This window comes from Schistocerca cancellata, chromosome 7 (genome assembly GCF_023864275.1).
Source record: "Schistocerca cancellata isolate TAMUIC-IGC-003103 chromosome 7, iqSchCanc2.1, whole genome shotgun sequence".
In the NCBI taxonomy this organism is placed as follows: domain Eukaryota; kingdom Metazoa; phylum Arthropoda; class Insecta; order Orthoptera; family Acrididae; genus Schistocerca; species Schistocerca cancellata.
Genome location: NC_064632.1, coordinates 280,753,889 through 280,778,826, shown reverse-complemented (window position 1 = coordinate 280,778,826; position 24,938 = coordinate 280,753,889). Strand labels below are relative to the sequence as shown.

At 42.3% G+C, this 24,938-nt stretch overlaps 1 protein-coding gene across 2 annotated transcripts in view; it reads right to left on the bottom strand.

Moving 5' to 3' along the window:
* Positions 1 to 1,442: 1,442 nt before the first annotated feature.
* The window catches only part of LOC126091988 (etoposide-induced protein 2.4 homolog), a 56,747-nt gene continuing 33,251 nt past the window's right edge, over positions 1,443 to 24,938 (bottom strand). Inside the window, exon 7 of one of the 2 annotated variants that reach the window (XM_049907354.1) lies at positions 1,443 to 2,116. In XM_049907354.1, coding sequence (XP_049763311.1) covers positions 2,014 to 2,116 — 103 coding nt within the window. In that variant the 3' untranslated portion in view covers positions 1,443 to 2,013. The remainder of the gene's footprint in view (positions 2,117 to 24,938) is intronic. The other variant, XM_049907355.1, reaches the window with a different exon arrangement.

Genomic DNA, 24,938 nt, shown 5'->3' with positions numbered 1-24,938 from the left:
TCTGGAAGAGTGAAAGCTCTCTTTGTTATGAGGCAACAAATGTGTAATTACTTCAAGTGTCCATTGGAAAATGTAGGTATATGGAATCTACTATCTGTAAGCTATCGTGTGTGAATGGGATATAAGTCGCTTCACACAAGTGCTTTTTTTTCTGAACCTGCAACAATTCTTTGAGACAAGGAACTATACATAATGGTCATTCACTGGGGTTCTGACATGTAATTCTGAAAATCCATTCTTTTATCCTTCCAGTGAACTTCAGTAGTCACCCGTGCTACTTTTAAGTCATGAGAAATTATTCGCTAATGGTACAATGGTGTGCAGATTTGCGAACACGCTGTTTGAATTACCTTTGTAAGCAAGCAGTGGGTCAAGATGTATTTTTTGAAAGATTACCGGTAGTAACACCTATTTATGAAAGTGGAGGAAAGCAGGTAAGCAAGTAATTTCTAATTAGAGACCCATCTAACTCCCTCCCATGTTCTCAAACTCAGTTCTGGTCAATATGGCCAATTATTTGAATTCCTTAAGCTCCTGCCAACATCAGTGTTTAACAGATTTTAGCCTGCTATCATGAAACATTGTTCCAGATACATTACCCGTCATAAAATCTGGAAGTGTAATAACTTACAGACATCACGTATCGATGTTAAATGCCTGCATGCGAAGAGCACTGTCGAGCAAATAAGATGAAGAGTTCTGCTCACCACACTGCCATTATCTAACATGCGTATTAGATTGATAGAAGAATAAAATAAGTTCTACTGATAAAACTATGATTATTAATGTGAAATGCAATCTTTTCCTTCAAGAAATAGTCCTACTGCATTAAAAATATATCTTACGCTGTTTCCTGTCTTCCCCACAGCCATCTCTGTCATTCACCTCCTTCAAAAGTGCTCTCATTCTCAAACACTCTGATAAAGTTATGCTACCTCAAGACTGTAGTACCCATCTTACTATGTTAAACCTTTAAAATAAAATTATACCTCTTAATGAGCAGATTATGCCAGTACATTCAATTTGCTCAGTACTTATATGAAATACTGAAAATTAAATTTTTTTCCCCTGGGCTGTTAGATAGGCAACTTGCAACTGGGACTGAAAGCCACAAACTGAGTTAGTCATTTAGTAATACTGATGGTTTGTTCATATCCTCATGTGTTTCTTTGATACGTCAATTACATACACATTACAATAACACCTGGCTCAAAACTTCAATTGAAGTAAGATTTATTTCAGCTTAGTTACTTAAACTAATTGACATTAAACTGCCTGATCTCAACTGAAGATGTGTGTCACATCACACACAGTCTATGAAACCTCGATAAGGACATATTTTGTGTAGCTGCTCACTTCACAGTTATAACTGCAATGTGGCTGTTTGTCAACTACAGGGAATACATGAATACTAAAACAGAGAGAAAAAAACCATTGTTATATTTTGTATATATTTTATATCCATATCAATATCAGTATAAAAGTATAACTAAACAATATGCAAAAAATTTGTCAATGAGGCACAAAATCACTGCACATCTGTGAGCAGTGCATCAGAGTATACACCAACACAAGAGTAAAAAGGAGAAGTCTTATGACTAGAATTTCACAACTTTTAAAACACTCTCTCTCTCTCCCTGTGCTGATTTACTTGGAAAAAATCACAGATTGTACATCACTTAGACACTTCTTAGGAAAAGAAGAGGAAAAACTAGTTCCTTCTCCACCACTGTTATTGTACTGCTTACAATACCATAACTCTGCATCAATGAAATTATAAAGCAAAACATGTAAATTATGCAAAACTGATCTGCTTCCGAATGGGCTCGCTACGAATAAAGCCCAAAACCTGAAAGTTCTCTCTTTTTCAAGCAACTGTGATATGTTTTCAAAATAATTTGAAGTAGCACTAAAACGAATTTTAAAACACCTGTCTTTTAAAATTGAGTTAATTACACAGTTCAGTACATTTTCTGGTACATGTATATTAGATGGAACACTTGAAGCCAGTGATCATCTCTGTGCTTGTGATGGAGTGTGTTTTGTCCCAATAGTACGGTTGAATAGTGCATTCGATATTGCTATAACAGGTGAGAAAAGCTGCAGAGGATAATCACTGAAAAAGAAAGCATACAATGGATTTTATTTTTTGTAAAAAAAGTCATGTTATACAATAATCATATAAAAAAGAGTATTTTCTCAATGTTTTTATCATTCTGAAAACTTCATTATATCTCTTAGTTCATCCCTATGAAATCCCCAAACCACCTTCCCTACCCTCTGGCTCCTACCCTTGTAACCGCCCCCGGTGTAAAACCTGTCCCATGCACCCTCCCACCACCACCTATTCCAGTCCTGTAACCCGGAAGGTGTACACGATCAAAGGCAGAGCCACGTGTGAAAGCACCCACGTGATTTACCAACTGACCTGCCTACACTGTGAAGCGTTCTATGTGGGAATGACCAGCAACAAACTGTCCATTCGCATGAATGGACACAGGCAGACAGTGTTTGTTGGTAATGAGGATCACCCTGTGGCTAAACATGCCTTGGTGCACGGCCAGCACATCTTGGCACAGTGTTACACAGTCCGGGTTATCTGGATACTTCCCACTAACACCAACCTGTCAGAACTACGGAGATGGGAACTTGCCCTTCAGCATATCCTCTCTTCTCGCTATCCGCCAGGCCTCAATCTCCGCTAATTTCTAATTTCAATTTGCCGCCGCTCATACCTCACCTGTCTTTCAACAACATCTTTGCCTCTGTACTTCCGCCTCGACTGACATCTCTGCCCAAACTCTTTGCCTTTACAAATGTCTGCTTGTGTCTGTGTATATGCGGATGGATATGTGTGTGTGTGCGAGTGTATACCTGTCCTTTTTTCCCCCTAAGGTAAGTCTTTCCGCTCCCGGGATTGGAATGACTCCTTACCCTCTCCCTTAAAACCCAAATCCTTTCGTCTTTCCCTCTCCTTCCCTCTTTCCTGATGAGGCAACCGTTGGTTGCGAAAGCTTGAATTTTGTGTGTATGTTTGTGTTTGTTTGTGTGTCTATCGACCTGCCAGCGCTTTTGTTTGGTAAGTCTCATCATTTTTCTTTTTAGATATATTTTTCCCACGTGGAATGTTTCCCTCTATTATATTCAGATCATTAATTTGAAAACTTCATTAGCTAGAAATATAGTCAAATGCTTATTAGATCCTTTCTACAGGATTGTGACAAAACCATCATGTAAAGTACAACTTTTTTCGCTAGTATGCACCATCTGACAAGTACAATGAGATAGTTCAGTTGCAACTACTGACATTTCTGTTCAATGAAACAGTGAATGTGTTAAATGGAATTATTGTTAACTATTTATTCATTCAGAAAACTCTTCAAAACATCAACTGGTATCAGCCTTCTCTAGCCAGAGCAAGCCAGTACCGGATAATGCTTTGTGATTGTGTCAAATGAAAAAGTGTTCAGAAGATATGTTTGTGCCACCATTTTTATCCTCAGTATTTATGCTTAATTAGCTTTCATATTTATTCTGAAAGACTGAGAGACCACAAATGTGAATGTGTAGTCCATTAATTGTTGCTGGTGTTTTCGTGTCTTTAACCACTAATTCTAGTTCTTAGCTCATATCTCAGTCAGTGCATGGGGATCTTTTGGAAGTGGAGTGTGGTGGTTAGCAATGATAAATAGCAAGATGATGCAGAATGCACTGCATTTAGGAGACAGAGGTGTATTCAAAGAACAACCAATATTTTAATGAGTTCTTCCTTTGCACAAAAGTCCATAGGTAAGTATAATCCAGTTAGGATTACTTGACAGTTGATATCTGTCACTTGCCATTATAATGTTGCCTCATCAGCTGCCGGCTATTGCTAGGTTATAGGCAACACACAAACACAGCGAATCACTTCACAAATCAGGGTTGCCACAAGTTTCCCCAAGTGAATTTCCCTGACATTTCCCCGATTAGAATTTTCTCCTGACAAATTTTGAGATCTCAAGGGTAAGCAAAGGTATAAGTTGACAAAAAAATTTAAGGACTTCAATATTTCTAAACATGTGAGCAAAAATCTTAAGTACTAATATCCACATCTTTTGTAATTAGTTGTTTCTAGATGGAGAAAGCAAGCGAAATGGTATGTGTGTTTCATTAAGACAACTGATGTTATTTTATTTCAATAAAACGAAACACATTTGGTAACAAAAATATGCATTTCGTTGGAGTCAAAAGACAGATTTAAAATACTTTCACTGATTTCAGAAATAACCTGAGAAAAATGTAGGCCACTTGAAAGAGGTGTATACAGCACAGTAGAGTTGTGCAAGCCAAAACTATATGTGACAACCAATAAAATGTTGGTTCTACTATATTCGTTATTGTCAGCTGTTACTCACTGTGTTATATCTATTATTTTAGAGGTATTGTGTGGTTTTTCATTCAAGAAATATGTGAGTGCATAGTGTACAAACTGCCAACAACTGCCACAATTTTCTTCTTCTTATCATCCATACTTTCTAATATACAAACTACTTTTCAAGTGCCAAAATGTACTAGAATAAATGTCTGTAAAATGCCGCAATGTACAATGTACTTGTGGTAAGACAGTCGCAATTCCTGAAATCCATAGCCCACGGCCTCAGGCCTGCCGAGGAGCACCACAGTCCTGGGTCCATGGATAAAGCACGGAAATCAGCCGCATTATGCCATACACAAACCGAACGCCATTCGGGTAGATTGGTGAGACTAGATCTGACAAGTAGGGCTTGCTCATTATGGGGAAACAATCGGGTTCAAATCGGAACGCCTGATCTGTTAAGAGATACCTGCAGAAATGGCCTGAGGGTTTGGCCCGTCGTGGAAATCCACTTGTGTGGCTAGCTATTCACAAGCTACAGACACCATGTTGATGAAATGAGACCATGTTGGTCTATCTATGCAACAGATAACTTGTTCAAATAATCTGAGAATCAATAATAATGAGGATAGGTAGCAACTCACTGTAAAGATGATCGCTGAGCCACACACAGGCACGTAGAAAAGATAATCACACTTTCAGAACTAAATTTTTGGTTACAACCTTTGCTAGAAAGTGAGAGCACACACACATTCACACACTCGCTCAGACACAACTCATGCACACATGACCGCCATCTCCAGCCGCTGCAACTGCAGTCTCTGAGAATCGGATCCAAACAAACTACTCCTCAAGCCTCCCTGCCGCTTGTCGGCAGCTGCTAGACTAGCGACAAGAATTGGTGGCAGTGCTGACTGCAAGCAGAAGGGAACAGTAGGAGTGCAGCCTGAGAGAAATGGCAGGAATGAGGAAAGCAGTAGTAATGAGGAAGTAGGGAAGCGGCACATGTACTCAACTGTGTAGTCAGCGACAATGCATGACACCTCAGTAAACAAACGATTTCATCTACGGAGACAAAAACAAGATTTTCCAGTGTTTTTTTTTTTTTTTTTTTTTTTTTTTTTTTTTCCTTTCTTCAATTTTCTTTGTATTTCCCTGACATGTTTGAAATTCCCCGATATTCCCTGATTTCCAGAACTTATGGCAACCATGCAAATGCTCTTAATGTGAAACACAGAGCAATGCTGGAAGCAGCCACCACAAGGAATGACAGAAATGCGAGATGCTCTGTCGACAGCTGAGTTTCAGTGACCAAAGACTGAACTGTTAGAGAAAACATGTATTGTAGTCCTGAATTTAAACTCGTGCCCTATCCTACCCACAACCTTGTGGTGTGCAATGTATCCGTAGAAACAGCGGCCAACAATCTGTGCCACAACTAAAATCACAATCACTTTCTTCACGGCGATTGAAGCTAACCTCTACAAACAAACTAAAGACAAAAAAATTTCAGTTTCAGCGCTAAAAGCAAACTGTAATTTCTCACTATCCTTGGTTACCTTGAACTATCCTCATACTGGCTACATGAGCATTACCAATGTAGCTGAACAAAAATAATCACAGTCTTTGCTTATAGAAATAAAAAAAATTCATGTTTTTGATGAGAGAGAAACATACGACTTTTATAATGTTGAGTTTACACATTAATCACTGTGCCATGCCACTAAACTGCGAGATGATGTTATATATTACATTGGTGCACAAGTTCATAGCATTTGTGTTTTGCATATTGGTATTCAGGTTGTAAGGGTTTATTTATCAACTGCCATTTTTTATTTATAGTTCACTGTTTCTATTTGAGTTTACATACTATCATTTGGAGATAGCGAGTGGAGCTGTGGATGGTAGAAAATGAAGTGGGAAGTGAAGAAATCTGAACATTTCTGACATATTCTTCTTGTTTTAAGTTCAGCAGAGGGGCGAGAGCAGCAGAGGCACCAGAAATATTTGCACTGTGTATGGGGGCAATGTAATTGGCCTGAGCACAGCAAGAAAATGGTTCTCTCATTTTAAGGAGGATAATTTTGACATTAGTGATCCTTCATATTTACCAAGATCTTTGGGGTTTGATGAAGGCTCCTTAAGTGCATTAATCCACAATGATCCACAACCAGGGTTGCCACAAGTTTCCCCAAGTGAAATTCCCTGATTTCCAGACATATTTTAGATTTTTCCCTGACAAATTTTGAGACTTATTGATTGATTAATTGAGAGGGTTTATAGGCCAGAATGGCGAGATCATCAGACCTCCAATTCCTAAGTTACTCACAGGAGAAAGAGGGTCAGCTAAAAGTGGATAGATCCAGTCAGGGATGTCAAACACACACAGCAAAAGGCATAAAAGGTTATACCAAATCTAAAAGCTGGAAAAAAGAGTGATCTTTCCATGGGGGAGTGGTCATGGTGTCCCAGACTGAGAAAATATGAAGAGAGGCCCCAACCACAATCACCCTGCCTCTGCTCCAGGAGTAAAGCAAAATACTATATCTGGAAATAAGCACTTTCACAGAGGAAACTGAGGACCAGTTCAATCACCCATGAATTGTCTGCTAATATTAAAATTAAGGAAGACTATACTTAGCATGAAGGGGATAATCTACCAATATGTGGGATATCGTCAGTCTGGCTCCACACAATGGGTGAGCCTGGTATGACCCATGTGTAGACGGCATAAAGCAATGGACTCTTCCAAGGTGAGCGGAAAGAAGAGCACCAAAGCACAGAAGTCGACTCCTTTAAGAGAGGAGTGAAGTAAGAGCACCAAAGCACAGAAGTCGACTCCTTTAAGAGAGGAGTGAAGTAAGAGCACCAAAGCACAGCACTCTCCTTGATTGTGTGGAGTTTATTAGTGAGAGCAATGGTGCACCAGACGTCATTCCACTTTCAGGCAAAGAGAGATTTGACATACACTCATGCTCATAAATTAAGGGTACATGGTGAAACAATGCACTGCGGGGCAGTTTGCGTGTTTAAATCACCTCAGGGTATGACCATGTGGTGCATTTGACCCGCGGTCGTTGCATGGTGGTGCTGGCAGCAGTCCACATACGCAGAGGTCTGTTGGTACATGTCAGAGTACGGTGCAGCGAGTAAGTGTGTAGACGTTTACATATGTGCTAATGGTGACTGAGTATTGGAAATGACTCAAATAACACATATTGATGATGTTATGAGGGGTAGAATACTAGGGCGAATGGAGGCTGGTCAAACACAGCAGGTCATAGCACGGGCCCTCCGTGTGCCACAAAGTGTGATCTCAAGATTATGGCAGTGATTCCAGCAGACAGGAAACATGTCCAGGCGCTACAGTATGGGACATTCACAGTGTACAACACCACACGATGACCGATATCTCACCATCAGTGCCCGCAGACGGCCACAGAGTACTGCAGGTATCCTTGCTCGGGACCTTACTGCAGCCACTGGAACAGTTGTCTCCAGACACACAGTCTATATATGACTAAACAGACATGGTTCATTCACCCGGACACATGCAAGGTGCATCCCACTGACCTCTGGTCACAGGAGTGCCCGTAAAACCTGGTGTCAAGAACACAGTACATGGTCACTGGAACAGTGGCCCCAGGTTATGTTCAAACGTACGAGTTCAGGTATAGTCTGAACAGCGATTCTCGCTGGGTTTTCATCTGGCGAGAACCAGGAACCAGATACCAACCCATTAATGTCCTTGAAAGGGACCCATATGGAGGTCGTGGTTTGATGGTGTGGGGTGGTATTATGATTGGTGCACATACACCCCTGCATGTCTTTGACAGAGGAACTGTCACAGGCCAGTTGTATCGGAGAGTCATTCTGCACCAGTATGTCTGCCTTTTCAGGGGTGCAGTGGGTCCCACCTTCCTCCTGATGGATAACAACACACGGTCCCACCGAGTTGCCATCAAGGAGGAGTACCTTGAAACAGAAGATATCAGGTGAATGGAGTGGCCTTCCTGTTCTCCAGACATAAACCCAATCGAGCACGTCTGGGATGCTCTCAGTCGATGTATCGCTGCATGTCTTCAAATCACTATGACACTTAGGGAGCTCTGACAGACACTGGTGCAAGAATGGGAGGCTATACCCCAGCAGCTGCTCGACCACCTGATCCGGAGTATGCCAACGTGTTGTGTGGCCTGTGTACATGTGCACGGTGATCATATCCCATATTGATGTCGTGGTACATGCACAGGAAAAGTGGTGTTGTGTAACACATGTGTTTCGGGACGGTTTTCTCAACTTATCACCGATACCGCGGACTTACAGATCTGTGTCGTGTTTGTTCCCTACGTGCCTATGCTATTAGCGCCAGTTTTGTGTAGTGCCACGTTGTGTGACACCACATTCTGCAACTATCCTTAATTTATGAGCATGAGTGTAGATCTGCTTATCTGCAGCTGGAGTCACGAAAGGGAATGGAGCGTGAGTATCAGCTTATCTAGCCAAACAGTCAGCCTGTTCATTCCCTGACTTGGGACTCAGAGAAAGACAACTGAGCAGGCGGCACGGCCAAAGTAGGAGAGAAGGTCATGAACAGCAGAGATCAAAGGATGACAAGAGTAGCAAGATGCTCAATGAGTCGTTACATATTAAAACACTGGAGGGAGGCCTGAGTAACAAAATGGGTGCCCTGGTAACGGCTAGCAGCTCTGCTGTGAACACACTACATGATTCCGGCAATAAATGGTGTTCTAAGCCAGTAGTAGGCGTGAAAGTGTATCCAGATTTATCTAACGTCTTAGAACCATCAGTGTAGAAGATGGTAGCAACCTGGAACTCTGCAAGGATGGAATGCACAAGATGCCGGAAGACCAAAGGAGTGACAGATACCTTAGGACTTTGGAATAGATCAATCCTAATCTGTGGTCTAGGCACCACCCAAGGCGGATTGTGAGAGGAAATACATGGGGCACATTTCAGTGAATGGAGATGGATATCCTGACAGAGGGAAGTGAGACGCATTCCAACCGGAAATCCCACCCATAGGCAGCGATCAGGAGAGAGACATCCCTCGCTTGCAAAGAGGACAGGGTATACGGAATGGTCAGGGAATCTGCGAATGGCGATTGCGTAAGAAACCACGAGTTGGTTTCATCCTATTTGTGGCAGGGGAATCCCCGCTTCTGTCAGAAGACTAAGCGGGACTAGTGCAAAAGGCACCAACAGACAGACGCACCCCACAATAGTGAACAGGATCAAGTATTTTCAGAGTGAAAGGAGCAGCTGAGCCGTAAACCTGACTTCCATAACCTAGTCCGGACAAGACCAGATCACTGTAAAGATGGAGAAGGGTAGCGTGGTCTGCATCCCAAGATGTGTGGGCCAGGAGGCGGAGAGCATTAAGCTTCCACATGCATGTAGTCTTCAGGCAGCGAATATGGGGCAGCCACATCAACTTCCTTATATATAAAATTCTCATGTCACAGTGTTAGTTGCCATACTCCTCCAAAACGACTCGATCGATTCTGATGAAATTTTACATGTATATTTGGTAGGTCTGAGCATTGGTTGTAATCTATTTTTCACACCCGTAAGTGATAAGGGTGGCCCACCCCAAAATTTTTTTGTTTTTTGGACAGAACTTTTTATTTTAATTTTTTTATGATGTGACATTACAAAATACATGCAACCCTAAATTTTCACCCTTCTACCACCAACCCCTATTTTTTAATAGCGATTTTAGAAATTTAATAATTTTCAACCCCAGTCGATAACTGATCAAATATCACTTGATCAGTTATCCGCGCCAGGTCTTTCACTAATCGATAGATAGGTAATTGAAGAAAAGTACCAAAAACAACGACTCGAATATCCCCTCTTTGAATCGATGTAACTAGACCGAGAAGTTTAACTAGGTAGCACGTGTCATTCGCCAAACTGAATTTTAGGCCTAGTGCACACACATCGATTTTTATAGTATGGAAATATATCAATATATTCAATATATTTAAGCCCTGACATAATCCGTATTATTAAATCACATAGGCTGCAATGGGCGGGTCACGTAGCTCAAATGGATGAGGGCAGGGCAGCGTGCAGAGTACTGGTAGGGCGCTTAGAGGGAAAACGTCCTGTGGGGAGACTGAGGCGTAGATGGGAGGACAATGTGAAGGCTGATTTGAGGAGCCTAGGTATTGAAGGTGAATGGAAGGAAATAGCCCAAGACAGGAACAGATGGAGAAAAAAAAGTTGCTGCGGTAATGGACTCTCGAGTCCGGTATGACCAGTGAGTGAGTGAGTGAGTGAGTGAGTGGAAATATATCGTACGATCAGATTCTTTTAGTGGAAAAAAGAAGTTCCTATGCTCTCCTTTCTTCCTCTGAAAGAATTTAACCGTACAATATTTTTACGTACAATAAAAATCGATGCGTGTGCGCTTGGCCTTATTCATAATGCTGGCGAACACGTTTCGACACGAAATTGCCACTGTGTTTGTATGCTCATGGACGAGCCGTGTATCGCCTGCAATTGTTAAATCTGTGCGATCTACCATAGAAACGTTAGAACTAATAGTGGCCAATACTGCTGGACTTACCCCTACGCCTTTTATCACTCCCTATACAGTTTTCAGCCATTACCATTGTTTGTGTCACGAGCTCCCGCCAACAACGGCTGTTGTGTTACACGTATACATTATTCTTATAGACTAGAGATAATTTATATGGCAAAACAACGTTTGCCGGGTCAGCTATAACATACAAAGATTTTCAGAGGCGGAACGACATTCGCCGGGTATTGCTAGTTTCATAAAGAAAAAGGCCCAAGAAACAGGATTGTGCATTAACACCTAGGAGCTGGTCGCCTAAATAAAGTTCTGGTTCAGGGTGTACTATGAACTGATCACAAAAATGCATAACCCACATTTTGGAGGGAGAAAACTGGAAGCAATGGGAGACAGTCCACTCAGAGGTCCGTCGGGTGGCCCCTTGGAGCTGGCACTCAGCAGATGCTATCGAGTGGGAGCTGCACCAGATGCAAAAACCGTCAACATACAATGCCGGGGAACCTGAGGACCAACAGAGATACAAGCCCACTGATGGCTATGAGGAAGAGTGTGACACTTAATACAGAACCCTTGAGATACCATTCCCCTAAATCCTAGGACCGCTGAGTGAAGTGCCACTGGGACCAGGAAGGGGGCCGTGAAAGCCCCAATCACAGAGGACAACTAAAATGCGATGGTGCCAAGCCATGTGGTACTCCTTACGTAGGCCAAAGAAGACCTGACAAGGTGCCAACAGTTAGTAACAGCCAGTCGGATTGCAATTTTGAATCTGAGTAAATGGTCAGTTCGATATCATCCTTCCCGGAAGCCACACTGATACAGGAACAAAAGGCCCTGAGATTCAAGTACACAATATAACTGGAAGCTAGCCATCCACTCAAGCAATTTACAAAGTACGGTCGTCAGGCTAATTGGGCAGTAGCTGTCGAGAGATGTGGGTTCTTCCCAGGCTTAAGGATGGGGATAACTACACTGTCTTGCCACTGTGAGGGGTGGACAGCTGTGAGCCAAATGTAGTTGAAGACTGAGTAATACTGCCTCAGTGTAAGGTCCAAGTGCTGGATCATTTGGTTGTGGATGGAATCTGGGCCTGGGGCCGTGTCACGTGAAGAGGTAAGAGCCTGCAAGAATTCCCATTCAGTGAAGGGTTCATTATAGGTTTCAGCCTGGTGAGGGTTGAAACAGAAGGTGGGTCTGTTCAACTCAGTGTTTCTGCCAGAGAAATGTGGCAGGATAGGAAGAGGATGCTAACGCTGTCGCAAAGTGTGTCGCGAGGTGTTCTGCAAGGACCAATGGATCAGTAGACAGAGCACCTTGGAGGATAAGCCCCTGGACAGTTGACTGTTACTGGTGGCCCAGAAGACTACAGAGCTTGAACCAAACCTGCGATGAAGAGCCATATGTCCCCAGGGAGGAAACATACCACCTCCAGCATTCCTTTATACTCCACTTAATAAGGTAATGAGACTCAGCACGGAGATGCTCAAAAGCGAGGAGGTTGGTCTGTGAATGATGTCATTTAAACTGTTGCAGTGCCCGTCAGCGCTCCTGGACAGTGACCACGGTACTGGTCGACGAGAAGGGCGACCTGTGGATAGGGGGACAGCAGTGCCAGCAGCATGAAGAATAGTGGCACAAATACCCTGCACGACAGTGTCAATGCAATTCTAGAGAGGGGTATCAAAGTGCACAAAGCAGACGTATATAAAGGCCAGTTGGCGCTGCAGAATGCCCAAGGAGGCGGCCTGTCTGCCTGGCAGCGGCAGGGGAACAACAGAATCTCTGGAAAGTGGTCACTGTCACAAAGATCATCAAAGTGTGACCAATGTAAGCAAGTCATGAAGCAGGGAAGGAGATTGTGAGATCGAGAGCAGTAAAGGTTCCATGAGCGGCACTGAAGTGGGTAGGGGAACTGTCACTGAGGAGATACAAATCAAAGTCTGTAGTAAGTTGGTCAAGTAGAAGACCCCTACCCAACGAAGTGGCACTCCTCCACAGGGGGTGGTGTGCACTGAAGTCCCCAAGGAGGAGATACGTGGGCGGGAGTTGCTGTAATACGGTAGACAGTTCAACATAAGAAAGTGGCCTACCTGGAGGGAGGTAGACATTGCAAACGGTGATTGCCACAGTCATCTGCACTCTAACTGCTATCGCTTCCAGGTGGGTATCGCTTCCAGAAGGGGGATCCAGTCACTAATGACATCGGTGTGAAACAAAGTGCAGACCCCTCCAGACGCTATCCCAGGGCAAACAAGGTTCCGACAGAACGCTCATAACATGAAACTTTAGAGAGTGGTCGTCACGAAAGTAGGTTTCTTGAAGAGCAAGATAGAACAAAGAGTAGGAAGAAACAAGGCGTTGTATTTCCAGGAGTTGCCGATAATATCCGTTGCAATTCCACTGGATTATCATGTGGTGAGAGTCCAGGTGAGACATAAAGAAGCTGAGGGGAGGTCAAGTCACTTGGTCGATAGTCTTAACCAATGAGGATGGGGCGACATCCATAAAAACTGAGTCTGATTCGGGATGAGGTGGAGGGGCGAAGTCCTCCAAGAAGCCAGGGAAGCCACATCCTTTGACTTTAGCTGCTTCTTGTTCTCCCTCGGAGGGAGGAAAGAAGCGTTGTCAGCACAGGAATAGCTGGCAGTGATGTCGGAATTGGACAGGGAGTGAGTAGCCTTGGGGTCCTGGAGTGCAGGTATCTCCTCCGACCAGAGCGTGCAAGCTTCCTGTCCTGACAGTGCTGGGGAGGGGTGTTCCGAGATAGAGCTCCATCCCTAGCAGGAGCCAGAAAAGAGGACATTTTCCCTGGCTGAGGAGGAGGAGGAGGAGGAGGAGGAGGAGTGGTTCCTGGAGGGGAAGGAACAGGAGCTGCCGAGGGTGTGGAAATGGAAAGGGGGCAGGATGGGGATAAAGGGGAGAAGCGAGGAGGGGAAGTCATAACTGAGTACACAATTAGGCGGTGGGGTGCAAGGGTCCCCAACATGAAGAGGGCAGCCACAGTCACTACAGATGAGGGTGGCATCACATAGCGAGGAAATTTGGCTGAACTTGAGGCAATGGAAGCAACGCATGGGAGGGGAAATGTACAGTTTCACATCACATATGTACACCATTATCTTGACCTTCTCAAGCAGGGTATCCCCTGCAAATGCCATGATGAAAGTGCCAGTGTCTATGCAATGGTCCATAGGGTCTTTCTGGACATGCTGGATGAAATGAACGCCATGTTGTTCCAGATTAGCCATAAGTTCATCACCAAACTCGAGGAGAAGGTCCCTATGGAAAATTACATCCTGTATCATACTGAGTGACTTCTGAGGAGCAATAGCCATGGGGTTGCCTCCTAACAGTTGTAGGCACAGAGGGAGGCTGGCTGACTGGCAGAAGTTGTCTTTATAAGGAGAGAGCCAGAGCTCATCTTGCTTAATGACTCAACTTCACCAAACCTGTCCCCAGTATGTTCCATAAAGAAAATGGGTTTGGTGGCGGCAAAAGTCTCCCTGTCAGTCTTGGTACACACCAGGAACAGTGGAAAGGGTCTTGCCCCAAGCCGGCATGTCTGGCCCTCCTCCCAGGGTGTATACAAGGAGCATAAGGCTGGAAAGGCAGAAACAGGAACTGATACAGAATTACGTTAAGGAAGAGATACAACCACAGTAGAGTGGCCAGAGAGTTTAACATATTTCATGTGCCAAACATCTGCCCCGGTACCACCCACTCAACAGAGGCTCGCCTTGTAGGCATCACCCAGCCACACCATTGGCCGCCTGGCAGGAAGGTCGTTGCCATGAGTTCCGATGCCACGAAAAGATGGGCAACCACCCCTAGGCTTGCACAAGGCATTCACAGCACAGGTATCAGCAGTGTTATCCCTGTGGTATCAGGGGACTCAGCCAGATGGATACAGCACAACCCCACCACATGGACTGGCTATCGAGATGATACCTAGAAAGCAGGTGAAAGGGCTTTGGCGGGGAGGGAGGGGAAGGGGGAAAGGGAGCGGGGGAGGAGGAGGAGGAGGAGGAGAGGAATCAACACAAAATACGCTAGGGATGAAGTTCTTACCCAACCGGTTCGCACTACAGATTTCAAATTTAGAGATGTAGGTCAAACGCCTGGTGGTGGTGGTGGTGGTGGTGGTGGTGGTGGTGGTGGGGGGGGGGGGGGGGGTGCAAAAAAGAAAAGCCAAAAAGGAGGAGGAAACCCAACCAACCAAAACTGCAACCTGCAACATGAAGCAAAGTCATGAGGATAGCCAGGCTGACACAAAAAACAACAGCAAGAGAAGGAATGGAAGGGGCAAAGGGAAAGGAAGAAGGCCAGGAAAGGAGAATGGAAGGCAGCCCAGAAAAGGATAAGGCTGCAATAGCTCAGGGACCCATGCGCACCACACACGTACCCACCAAAGAGCTGTTGGCCCCCTGGTGGGACAAATTTTGAGATCTCAAGGGTAAGTAAAGACATAAGTTGGCAAAAAAATGTAAGGACTTCTCTATTTCTAAACATGTGAGCAAAAATCTAAAGTACTAACATCAACATCTTTTGCAATGAACTGTGTTTAGATGGAGAAAGCAAGTCAAATGTTATATATGTTTCATTAAGACCACAGATGTTATTTTATTTCTATAAAACTAAACACATTTGATGACAAAAATATGTATTTCATTGGAATCACAAGACAGATTTAAAATATCTTCACTGATTTCAGAAATAATTTCAGAAAAAGGTAGACCTCTTGAAAGAAGTGTATCAGGCAGCGATGAGTTGTGTAAACCAACACTATAGGTGACTGCCAATAAAATGTTGGTTTTACTATGTTTGTTATGGTCGGTCATTGCTCACTGTGTTATGACTATTATTTTACTGGTATTTTGTGGTTTTTCTTTCACAATATATGTGAGTACACAGTGTACAAACTGCCAGTGACTGCCACTTTTTCCTCCTCTTATCAACCATACTTTCTAATATATTAACTACTTTCAAAGTGCCAAAATGTATTAGAATAAATTAAATGTCTATAAAATGCTGCACTGCACATTGTCCTTGCAGTGAGATAGTCGCAATTCCTGCTGATATCTGCTGCCCATTGCCTCTGGCCTGCTGAGGAGCACTGCAGTCCTAAGTCCATGGATAAACCATAAAAATCTGCTGCATTACACCACACACACACAGACTCGACATGCAGGCAGATCGGTGAAACTAGATCCGATGGGCAGGGCCTGCACATTAGTGGGAAATGATGGGCTTCAGATTGGCAGGCTTGATCTGTTAGAGATACCTACAAAAATGGCCTGTGGTTTTGGCCCATCATGGAAGTACATCAGTGTGGCCAGCTATCAACACATCTCACAGACACCAAGTTGGCGAAATGAGACCACAGTGATGAATCCATGCAACAGATAACTTGCGTGAATACTCTCACCATAAATATGATCACTGAGCTGCAGACAGGCAGATAAAAAAGACAATCACACTCTCACAACTAAATTTTTGGCCGTAGCCTTTGTCAGAAAACGAGAGCACACACACATTTACACAATCAATCAGACACAACCAATGCACAAACGACAGCTGTGTCTTGCCGCTGCATCAACAGTCTCTGGAAGTCGGCAGCTGCTAGGCTAGCAGCAAGAATTGGTGGCAGCACTGACTGAAAGTCAGTGGCAGAAAGGGAAGAAGCAATAAAAATGAGGGAGTAGGGAAGCCACTCACTCACTCAACTGCACCCAGCCAGCAACGATGTATGACATCTCAGTAAACAAACCATTTCATCTGTTGTTGTTGTTGTTGTTGTTGTGGTTGTGGTCTTCAGTCCTGAGACTGGTTTGATGCAGCTCTCCATGCTACTCTATCCTGCGCAAGCTGCTTCATCTCCCAGTACCTACTGCAACCTACATCCTTCTGAATCTGCTTAGTGTATTCATCTCTTGGTCTCCCCCTACGATTTTTACCCTCCACGCTGCCCTCCAATACTAAATTGGTGATCCCTTGATGCCTCAGAACATGTCCTACCATCCGATCCCTTCTTCTGGTCAAGTTGTGCCACGAACTTCTCTTCTCCCCAATCCTATTCAATAGTTATGTGATCTACCCATCTAATCTTCAGCATTCTTCTGTAGCACCACATTTCGAAAGCTTCTATTCTCTTCTTGTCCAAACTATTTACCGTCCATGTTTCACTTCCATACATGGCTACACTCCATACAAATACTTTTAGAAATGACTTCCTGACACTTAAATCTATACTCGATGTTAACAAATTTCTCTTCTTCAGAAACGCTTTCTTTGCCATTGCCAGTCTACATTTTATATCCTCTCTACTTCGACCATCATCAGTTATTTTGCTCCCCAAATAGCAAAACTCCTTTACTACTTTAAGTGTCTCATTTCCTAATCTAATACCCTCAACATCACCCAACTTAATTCGACTACATTCCATTATCCTCGTTTTGCTTTTATTGATGTTCATCTTATATCCTCCCTTCAAGACACCATCCATTCCGTTCAACTGCTCTTCCAAGTCCTTTGGTGTCTCCGACAGAATTACAATGTCATCGGCGAACCTCAAAGTTTTTATTTCTTCTCCATGGATTTTAATACCTACTCCGAATTTTTCTTTTGTTTCCTTTACTGCTTGCTCAATATACAGATTGAATAACATCGGGGAGAGGCTACAACCCTGTCTTACTCCCTTCCCAACCACTAATTCCCTTTCATGTCCCTCGACTCTTATAACTGACATCTGGTTTCTGTACAAATTGTAAATAGCCTTTCGCTCCCTGTATTTTACCCCTGCCACCTTCAGAATTTGAAAGAGAGTATTCCAGTCAACATTGTCAAAAGCTTTCTCTAAGTCTACAAATGCTAGAAACATAGGTTTGCCTTTCCTTAATCTTTCTTCTAAGATAAGTCGTAAGGTCAGTATTGCCTCACGTGTTCCAATATTTCTACGGAATCCAAACTGATCTTCCCCGAGGTCGGCTTCTACTAGTTTTTCCATTCGTCTGTAAAGAATTTGTGTTAGTATTTTGCAGCTGTGGCTTATTAAACTGATTGTTCGGTAATTTTCGCATCTGTCAACACCTGCTTCCTTTGGGATTCGAATTATTATATTCTTCTTGAAGTCTGAGGGTATTTCGCCTGTTTCATACATCTTGCTCACCAGATGGTAGAGTTTTGTCAGGACTGGCTCTCCCAAGGCCTTCAGTAGTTCCAATGGAATGTTGTCTACTCCGAGGGCATTGTTTCGACTCAGGTCTTTCAGTGCTCTGTCAAACTCTTCACGCAGTATCGTATCTCCCATTTCATCTTCACCTACATCCTCTTCCATTTCCATAATATTGTCCTCAAGTGCATCACCCTTGTATAGACCCTCTATATACTCCTTCCACCTTTCTGCTTTCCCTTCTTTGCTTAGAACTGGGTTTCCATCTGAGCTCTTGATGTTCATACAAGTGGTTCTCTTATCTCCAAAGGTCTCTTTAATTTTCCTGTAGGCAGTATCTATCTTACCCCTCGTGAGATAAGCCTCTACATCCTTACATTTGTCCTCTAGCCATGTCTGCTTAGCCATTTTGCACTTCCTGTCGATCTCATTTTTGAGACGTTTGAATTCCTTTTTGCCTGCTTCATTTACTGCATTTTTATATTTTCTCCTTTCATCAATTAAATCCCATATTTTTTCTGGAATTCGAGTGTAGGAAAAGGGAGAGAAGGAAACGTAGTAGGTGAATATGGATTGGGGCTAAGAAATGAAAGTGGAAGCCGCCTGGTAGAATTTTGCACAGAGCATAACTTAATCATAGCTAACACTTGGTTTAAGAATCATGATAGAAGGTTGTATACATGGAAGAACCCTGGAGATACAAAAAACGTATCAGATAGATTATATAATGGTAAGACAGAGATTTAGGAACCAGGTTTTAAATTGTAAGACATTTCCAGGGGCAGATGTGGACTCTGACCACAATCTATTGGTGATGACCTGTAGATTAAAACTGAAGAAACTGCAAAAAGGTGGGAATTTCAGGAGATGGGACCTGGATAAACTGAAAGAACCAGAGGTTGTACAGAGTTTCAGGGAGAGCATAAGGGAACAATTGACAGGAATGGGGGAAAGAAATACAGTAGAAGAAGAATGGGTAGCTTTGAGGGATGAAGTAGTGAAGGCAGCAGAGGATAATGTAGGTAAAAAAAAAAGACGAGGGCTAGTAGAAATCCTTGGGTAACAGAAGGAACCATTTCATCTACTGAGACAAAACCTGGATTTTTCCAGTTTTTTTTTTTTTTTTTTTTTTTTTTTTTTTTTTTTTTTTTTTTTTTTTTAAATTTCCTGATTTCCCTGACACGTTTGAAATTCCCTGATATTCCCTGATTTCCAGAACTCATTGCAACACTGACAACAGTATACTTGAGAACTGGCAAATGTGATGAACTGTAATCATTCCAGTATTGTGCGACATTTGCACATGATGGAAGGTTCACAAATTGGGTGTGTGGGTACTGCAAGCCCTAAGATAAAATAAAAAAAGATGTTCAGTGGGTGGCCATATGTGCATTTCTGCTTGCTCATCATCAACTGGCTCGTGAATGATACCAACCATTCGTACCTTTATCATTACGGGTGATAGGAAATTTTATCTTTACGCTAATGTAAGGAAAAGAAAGGAACGGGTGAAAAAAAAAAAAAAGGGCAACAACTTCCCACATGAATATCTACACACATCTACAAAAGAAAATGTTATAATCTGGTAGAACAGCAATGGTGTGGAATACTACAAATTGCTCCCCCACGACACAACCATCACTGCTGACGTTTATTGTCAACAACTGAGGAGATGTCTTGCACACGCAATCCAAGAACAATGACCTGGAAGACCACATGAAGTGATGCTACTCCACAATGATGTCTGCCCGCATTCTGCTAGTCCGACAAGAAACACTAAACAGGAATTGGGTTGTAAAGACATTCCACATCCACATTATATGCCTGATCTTGTGCCCTCCAATTTTCACCTTTACTGTTCACTAATGAACAACCTTCAAGGAACTTTCTTTCTACGTCAAAATGTGCTCCGCACATGGCTCGATGAGTCCTTCACCTCAAAATCATGTGATTTCTACAGTCATGGAATAGAAAAGTTACTGCAGCTCGCAGCATTTCCAGGCTGTTGTTAGTGAAGGCCAAAATTTACTAGTAATTAAAGTCTATTATGTGCAACTGTTACATTTATTAAGCTTGTGAAAAAAGCTATGAACTTATGCACCAACCTAATATACACTGATGGTAAAAAAAAAAAAACAGCAAAACACAATCAATGTAGACAAAATAATTTCAGATATATATTTGTCTACATAAAATATTTATGTGATTAACATTGCAAGATCACAGGTTAATGTAAGAGTGAGATAAGCCATTGCAAATGTGAAATTACATGCATTGTTGTACAGGTCCAGATGTCAGTTTGTGAGATGGAGGTCCATGCCTGTTGCACTTGGTCAGTCAATACAGGAATGGTTAATGCTGTTTGTGGATGATGCTGGTGTTCCCTTCCAATGATTTGCTTGACTGGAGACAGATCTAGTGATCAAGCAGACCAAGGCAATGAGACTGAAGTCAGCAGAGTATGTTGAGTTACAACAGCGGTACATGGGTGAGCATTATCCGGTTGGAAAACACCTCCTGGAATGCTGTTCATGAATGGCAGCTCAGCAGGTCGAATAACCAAACTGACATACAAATTTGCAGTCAGGGTCCACGGGACAACTACGAGAGTGCTTCTATTGTCTCACAAAATCGCACCCAGACCATAACTCCAGGTGTAGGTCCAGTGTCTTGCACACAGACAGGTTGGTTACAGGCCCTCAACTGGCATTGTGCTAACCGACACAGGGCCATCAGTGGCACTGAGGCAGAACCAGCTTTCACCAGAAAACACAACAGACCTCTACCCTGCCCTCCAATGAGCTCTCTCTTGACACCCCGGAAGTCACAAATGGGGGTGGTTTGGTGTCAGTGGAACACATACTACAGGGCTTCTGACCCGGAGATGTGCTTGAAGTAACTGATTTGTAAAAGTTCACTGAGGTGCTCAAATTGCTGCTGCTGACGTAGTATGATATGCTAGAGCCATACGCCAAACATGGTCTTCCCTCTCAGTAGTGCCACTTGGCTGTCCAGAACCTGGTCTTCCTGCCAATGTGCTTTCTCATAACCAACACTGCCGACAATCGTGTACAGTGGCTACATTCCTGCCAAGTCCCTGCAATACTGCAGAAGGAACATCCAGCCTTTCATAGCACTATTACACAACCTCATTCAAACTAGGTGAGATGTTGATAAAGATGTCTTTGTTGCCTTAAAAGCATCCCCGACCAACATCAACTCATGATGTCCAATCAACAAGGTAACTAATGCTCACAAGCATTACAGCACATACTTAAAGCAAATGTGATTTGCCTCCTCATAGTGGCACTACTAGTGTCGCTGTCACGCTGGCGTGAAATTTGAACGGACATCATCTTCCAGACACAGAAACATGTCTAGCAACTTTCATTTATGTCACACAAATCCTCCCCAATGTTACGATTTTTTCCCCTCAATGTATGACTCTGGTAACCCAGTCCCAATGATGAATTCCAGCGTGCTATAATTTAGCTTCACACAATGTCATGTGAAGCTCTCTAATGCAGGCCTCTCTCTGTGATTATAATAACTGTAAATGTTACGCTGCTGACAGGCACAATTAAAAAACACTTTCATAATGCTTTCAGTCACTGGATTTGTCAGCAGAAGAGATACACACACCATTCACACACACAAGCAAGCATACACCATGCATACATGAACGCCGAAAATAGCATCTCAAGTCGGAATGCATTCTGGCCCAAGATGTGGAGATGGCAGTCAAGTGTGCATCAGGTGCACTTGCTTGTGTGTACGAATGGTGTGTGGTGCTCTTTTGCTGATGAAGGCTGTGGCCAAAAGCTTCAGGTAAGTGTCTTAATTGTGTGCTTCTGCAAATTAATGAGTTACAGTAAGTAGCAACCTGTCTTTTCCTAGGTTGTTGATATTCCTACCTGGCATTTCCATTGTTTGATAATGGTATATGTGATGCTGAATCATGTGGAAAGATCCAGTAGTATTCGGTTAGTGCAGAGTATGAAACGTGTTTATTTAGTTAGCAGGTGTGTGTGTGTGTGTGTGTGTGTGTGTGTGTGTGTGTGTGTGTGTTTTGCTTCTGGTGTGGTTATATGTGTGATGAAATACAGAATAAAAGGGCCAGACACATGATTGGGACTCAAACACATCAAGAAAGAAAGCCAGACAAGGGACTGGAAGTGAACTGACCAACCGATGTGGCAGTTTGGCAACTGCAAACGGTTCAAGTGTGATGTTGAGCACTCCACATGGAGGAAACCAGCTCCAACACGTGAAGCCTCTACTATCAAGTAATTTTAACCAGACTGAAGTCACTTATGTACAAATAAAATCATAGAACTTTAGAAGTTTGAGTTTTGCAACATAATTAAAGTATCTGTGAAAGGAAAAAATGGGGGAGGGAGTGGGGTTGGTGGTTCTGCCACACTGAAAGTATGAAAGTAGACTTAAGGGCTAGTCAACTCAAAAGGTGACTTTTGATTAGGAAACTGCTGGGTAATAATAGCATCAGCAACTGCCAGTTAACTCAGTGAGCAACAAAACTGGAACATCAATACCAACCACTGTTGTAATGGTTTATATATCCATATCATGAGCTCACAGACGATGAAGTTGAGAGAATTCATGGAAAAAGTGTCAAGTTTGATGATAGGATGGATGTAACTGCTTGTGGCAAAGATACTCTCCAAAAATTTGAAAGACAAGCTTTCAACTGGATTGCTTCAATGTTATTACTGAGATACACAAATCTCCAACAAACTGGTCTACTGTGTATAAACTGAATCTGAACCTCCTACACATAGATTCCCAACAAAATGCTATTTCAGGCAACAGCAGGAAGAGAGGCTACTGGAAATGAACAGAAAGGAAACAGAAACTATAATTAAATGATAAATGTAATGCATCATACAGTTATGATCAGACACCAAGTAGTATAGAGCAGATTTGTAGTTACAAAATCAGCGCAGTGTACTCAGTATTTATATTACGAATTTTTTCAGCCATGTATTTTCCAGACTGACTTAAATATACATGGCTTGGACTTCACAAATAAGAATAGAGCATAATTAAGTAAGAATGTTGATAATTATAGGCCTCAGTTATTGCTACTGGGTGTTTTCAAAAAGGTCATGTCTAACATATGGTTGGCCTGTTTCTTCAAGCAAAACTTATTGCTCAATTTTCCATTTCAGTTTTAAAAACAAGTCAAGTTGATAAGACAATAAATTTCTTTTTGCACAAAATAATGGAATATTGTTTTATAACAAGAGCAACAGTTGCTTTTATTCTGTGATTTAATGAAGAGGGTTATAGTATATCAGTAAGTAACATTTTTATGTCATTGTATGGACAAAAAAAATCTTATCACCAAGCAGAGGCAGGAGAAAACACACAAAACTCATGGAAATGCGCAAGCTTTCAGAGCCAGTGACTGCTCCTCCTGGCAGGAGGGTTGAAAGGAAGAGGGCTGAAGAAAGAGGACTGGCAACTTTTCCATAACTCACACCATTTCCTAAATCTCACCAGTCCTATTCCTTCATCCTCACTCCTTTCCTTTTGGCCAGGAGGAGGAGCCACTGGCTCCGAGAGCTTGCACATTTCTATAACAATGGATCAATATGTTTTCTCCTAGTGCCAGCTGGTGAGTAAATTTTTTAACTGTTCAATTACATTATCAAAAATTGATCATTTTCTTTGATAAATAACATTATTGTATTAGAGAAAGCATTCATTTTCTTTCACACTTCTGTGAGCCACAAGAAACAGGTTTACAGTTTCTTACTACAGAATATGAGGTAGTATCTGACTTGGGCAGTGTACTATGAAGTGTTCTCCAAGGTTCCACTCCCAACTTCTTTCAGAAACATTAATCAATTCTAAAGAAACTTTGTGCTGCAAATCACAGTTTATATTTACTCTTTAATTCATAATAGCCAGAATGATGTTCAGTTTTTTTTACTAGTAGTGCTGCTGAATTTAAGACTATGATCGTATGAAAGAGCCATTTTTCATAGTCCGAAATATTAAAAACTGTGATTTGGTTTGGCCACAAATGAAGGGGGGGAGAGGTCTGTCATACTTGTATAACAAAAATATTGCAAGCATTTTTGTCCAACTGAGCTTTGAGATTCCAGGGCCAATTTCAATACAAATGTTATGAAACTAATAACAAAAGCAGTCAGAACATCCAAGTAGCTTCATTTACAGCCGTGTCACTCAAAACTTCCTTTACTAAACAGTGTATTAAATAATTTAAAACATATGTGAACAACGTTTATAAAGCTTTAGATCAAAAGATATTATGAAATTAATAACTGTTTTATATTTATGTTCTCACATAAGTATGGAAAATACAGAAAGGGGTAGATAGCTGCTTTAAACAACCTATTATCTTGAGTGGTACTGTACAATGACATCAAGCTCCCATGTGAAACTCTTGCCACATTCTGAAACTCGATGACTGCACAGATTTGTTAGTATTAGAACATGTTGTAGGTATGTTATGCTGGGCTGACAGATTTCCAGACCAGTTCTCATTTTACAGGGGCTTCCCAGCTATAAATGTGAATGCAATGCAACACTGAATAACAGGCAATCCTTCCACATGGTTAACAACAGTGCTAGTAAATATCAGTACTTATGTATTTGAAGCTACTGATATGAAATAAACTAAAAAGAAAAACTGTGTTTCCAAAACCAGTTTTATTTATGGACTTAAACTTTGATGTCAAATTTTTGGCTACCTGACAGAATGATCCATGTGACATTTGAGAATTAGGTGGTGGTGGTGGCGGTGGTGGTGGTGGTGGTGGTGAAAATAATAATAATCCCAACAGTGGTTGTCGAAAGAT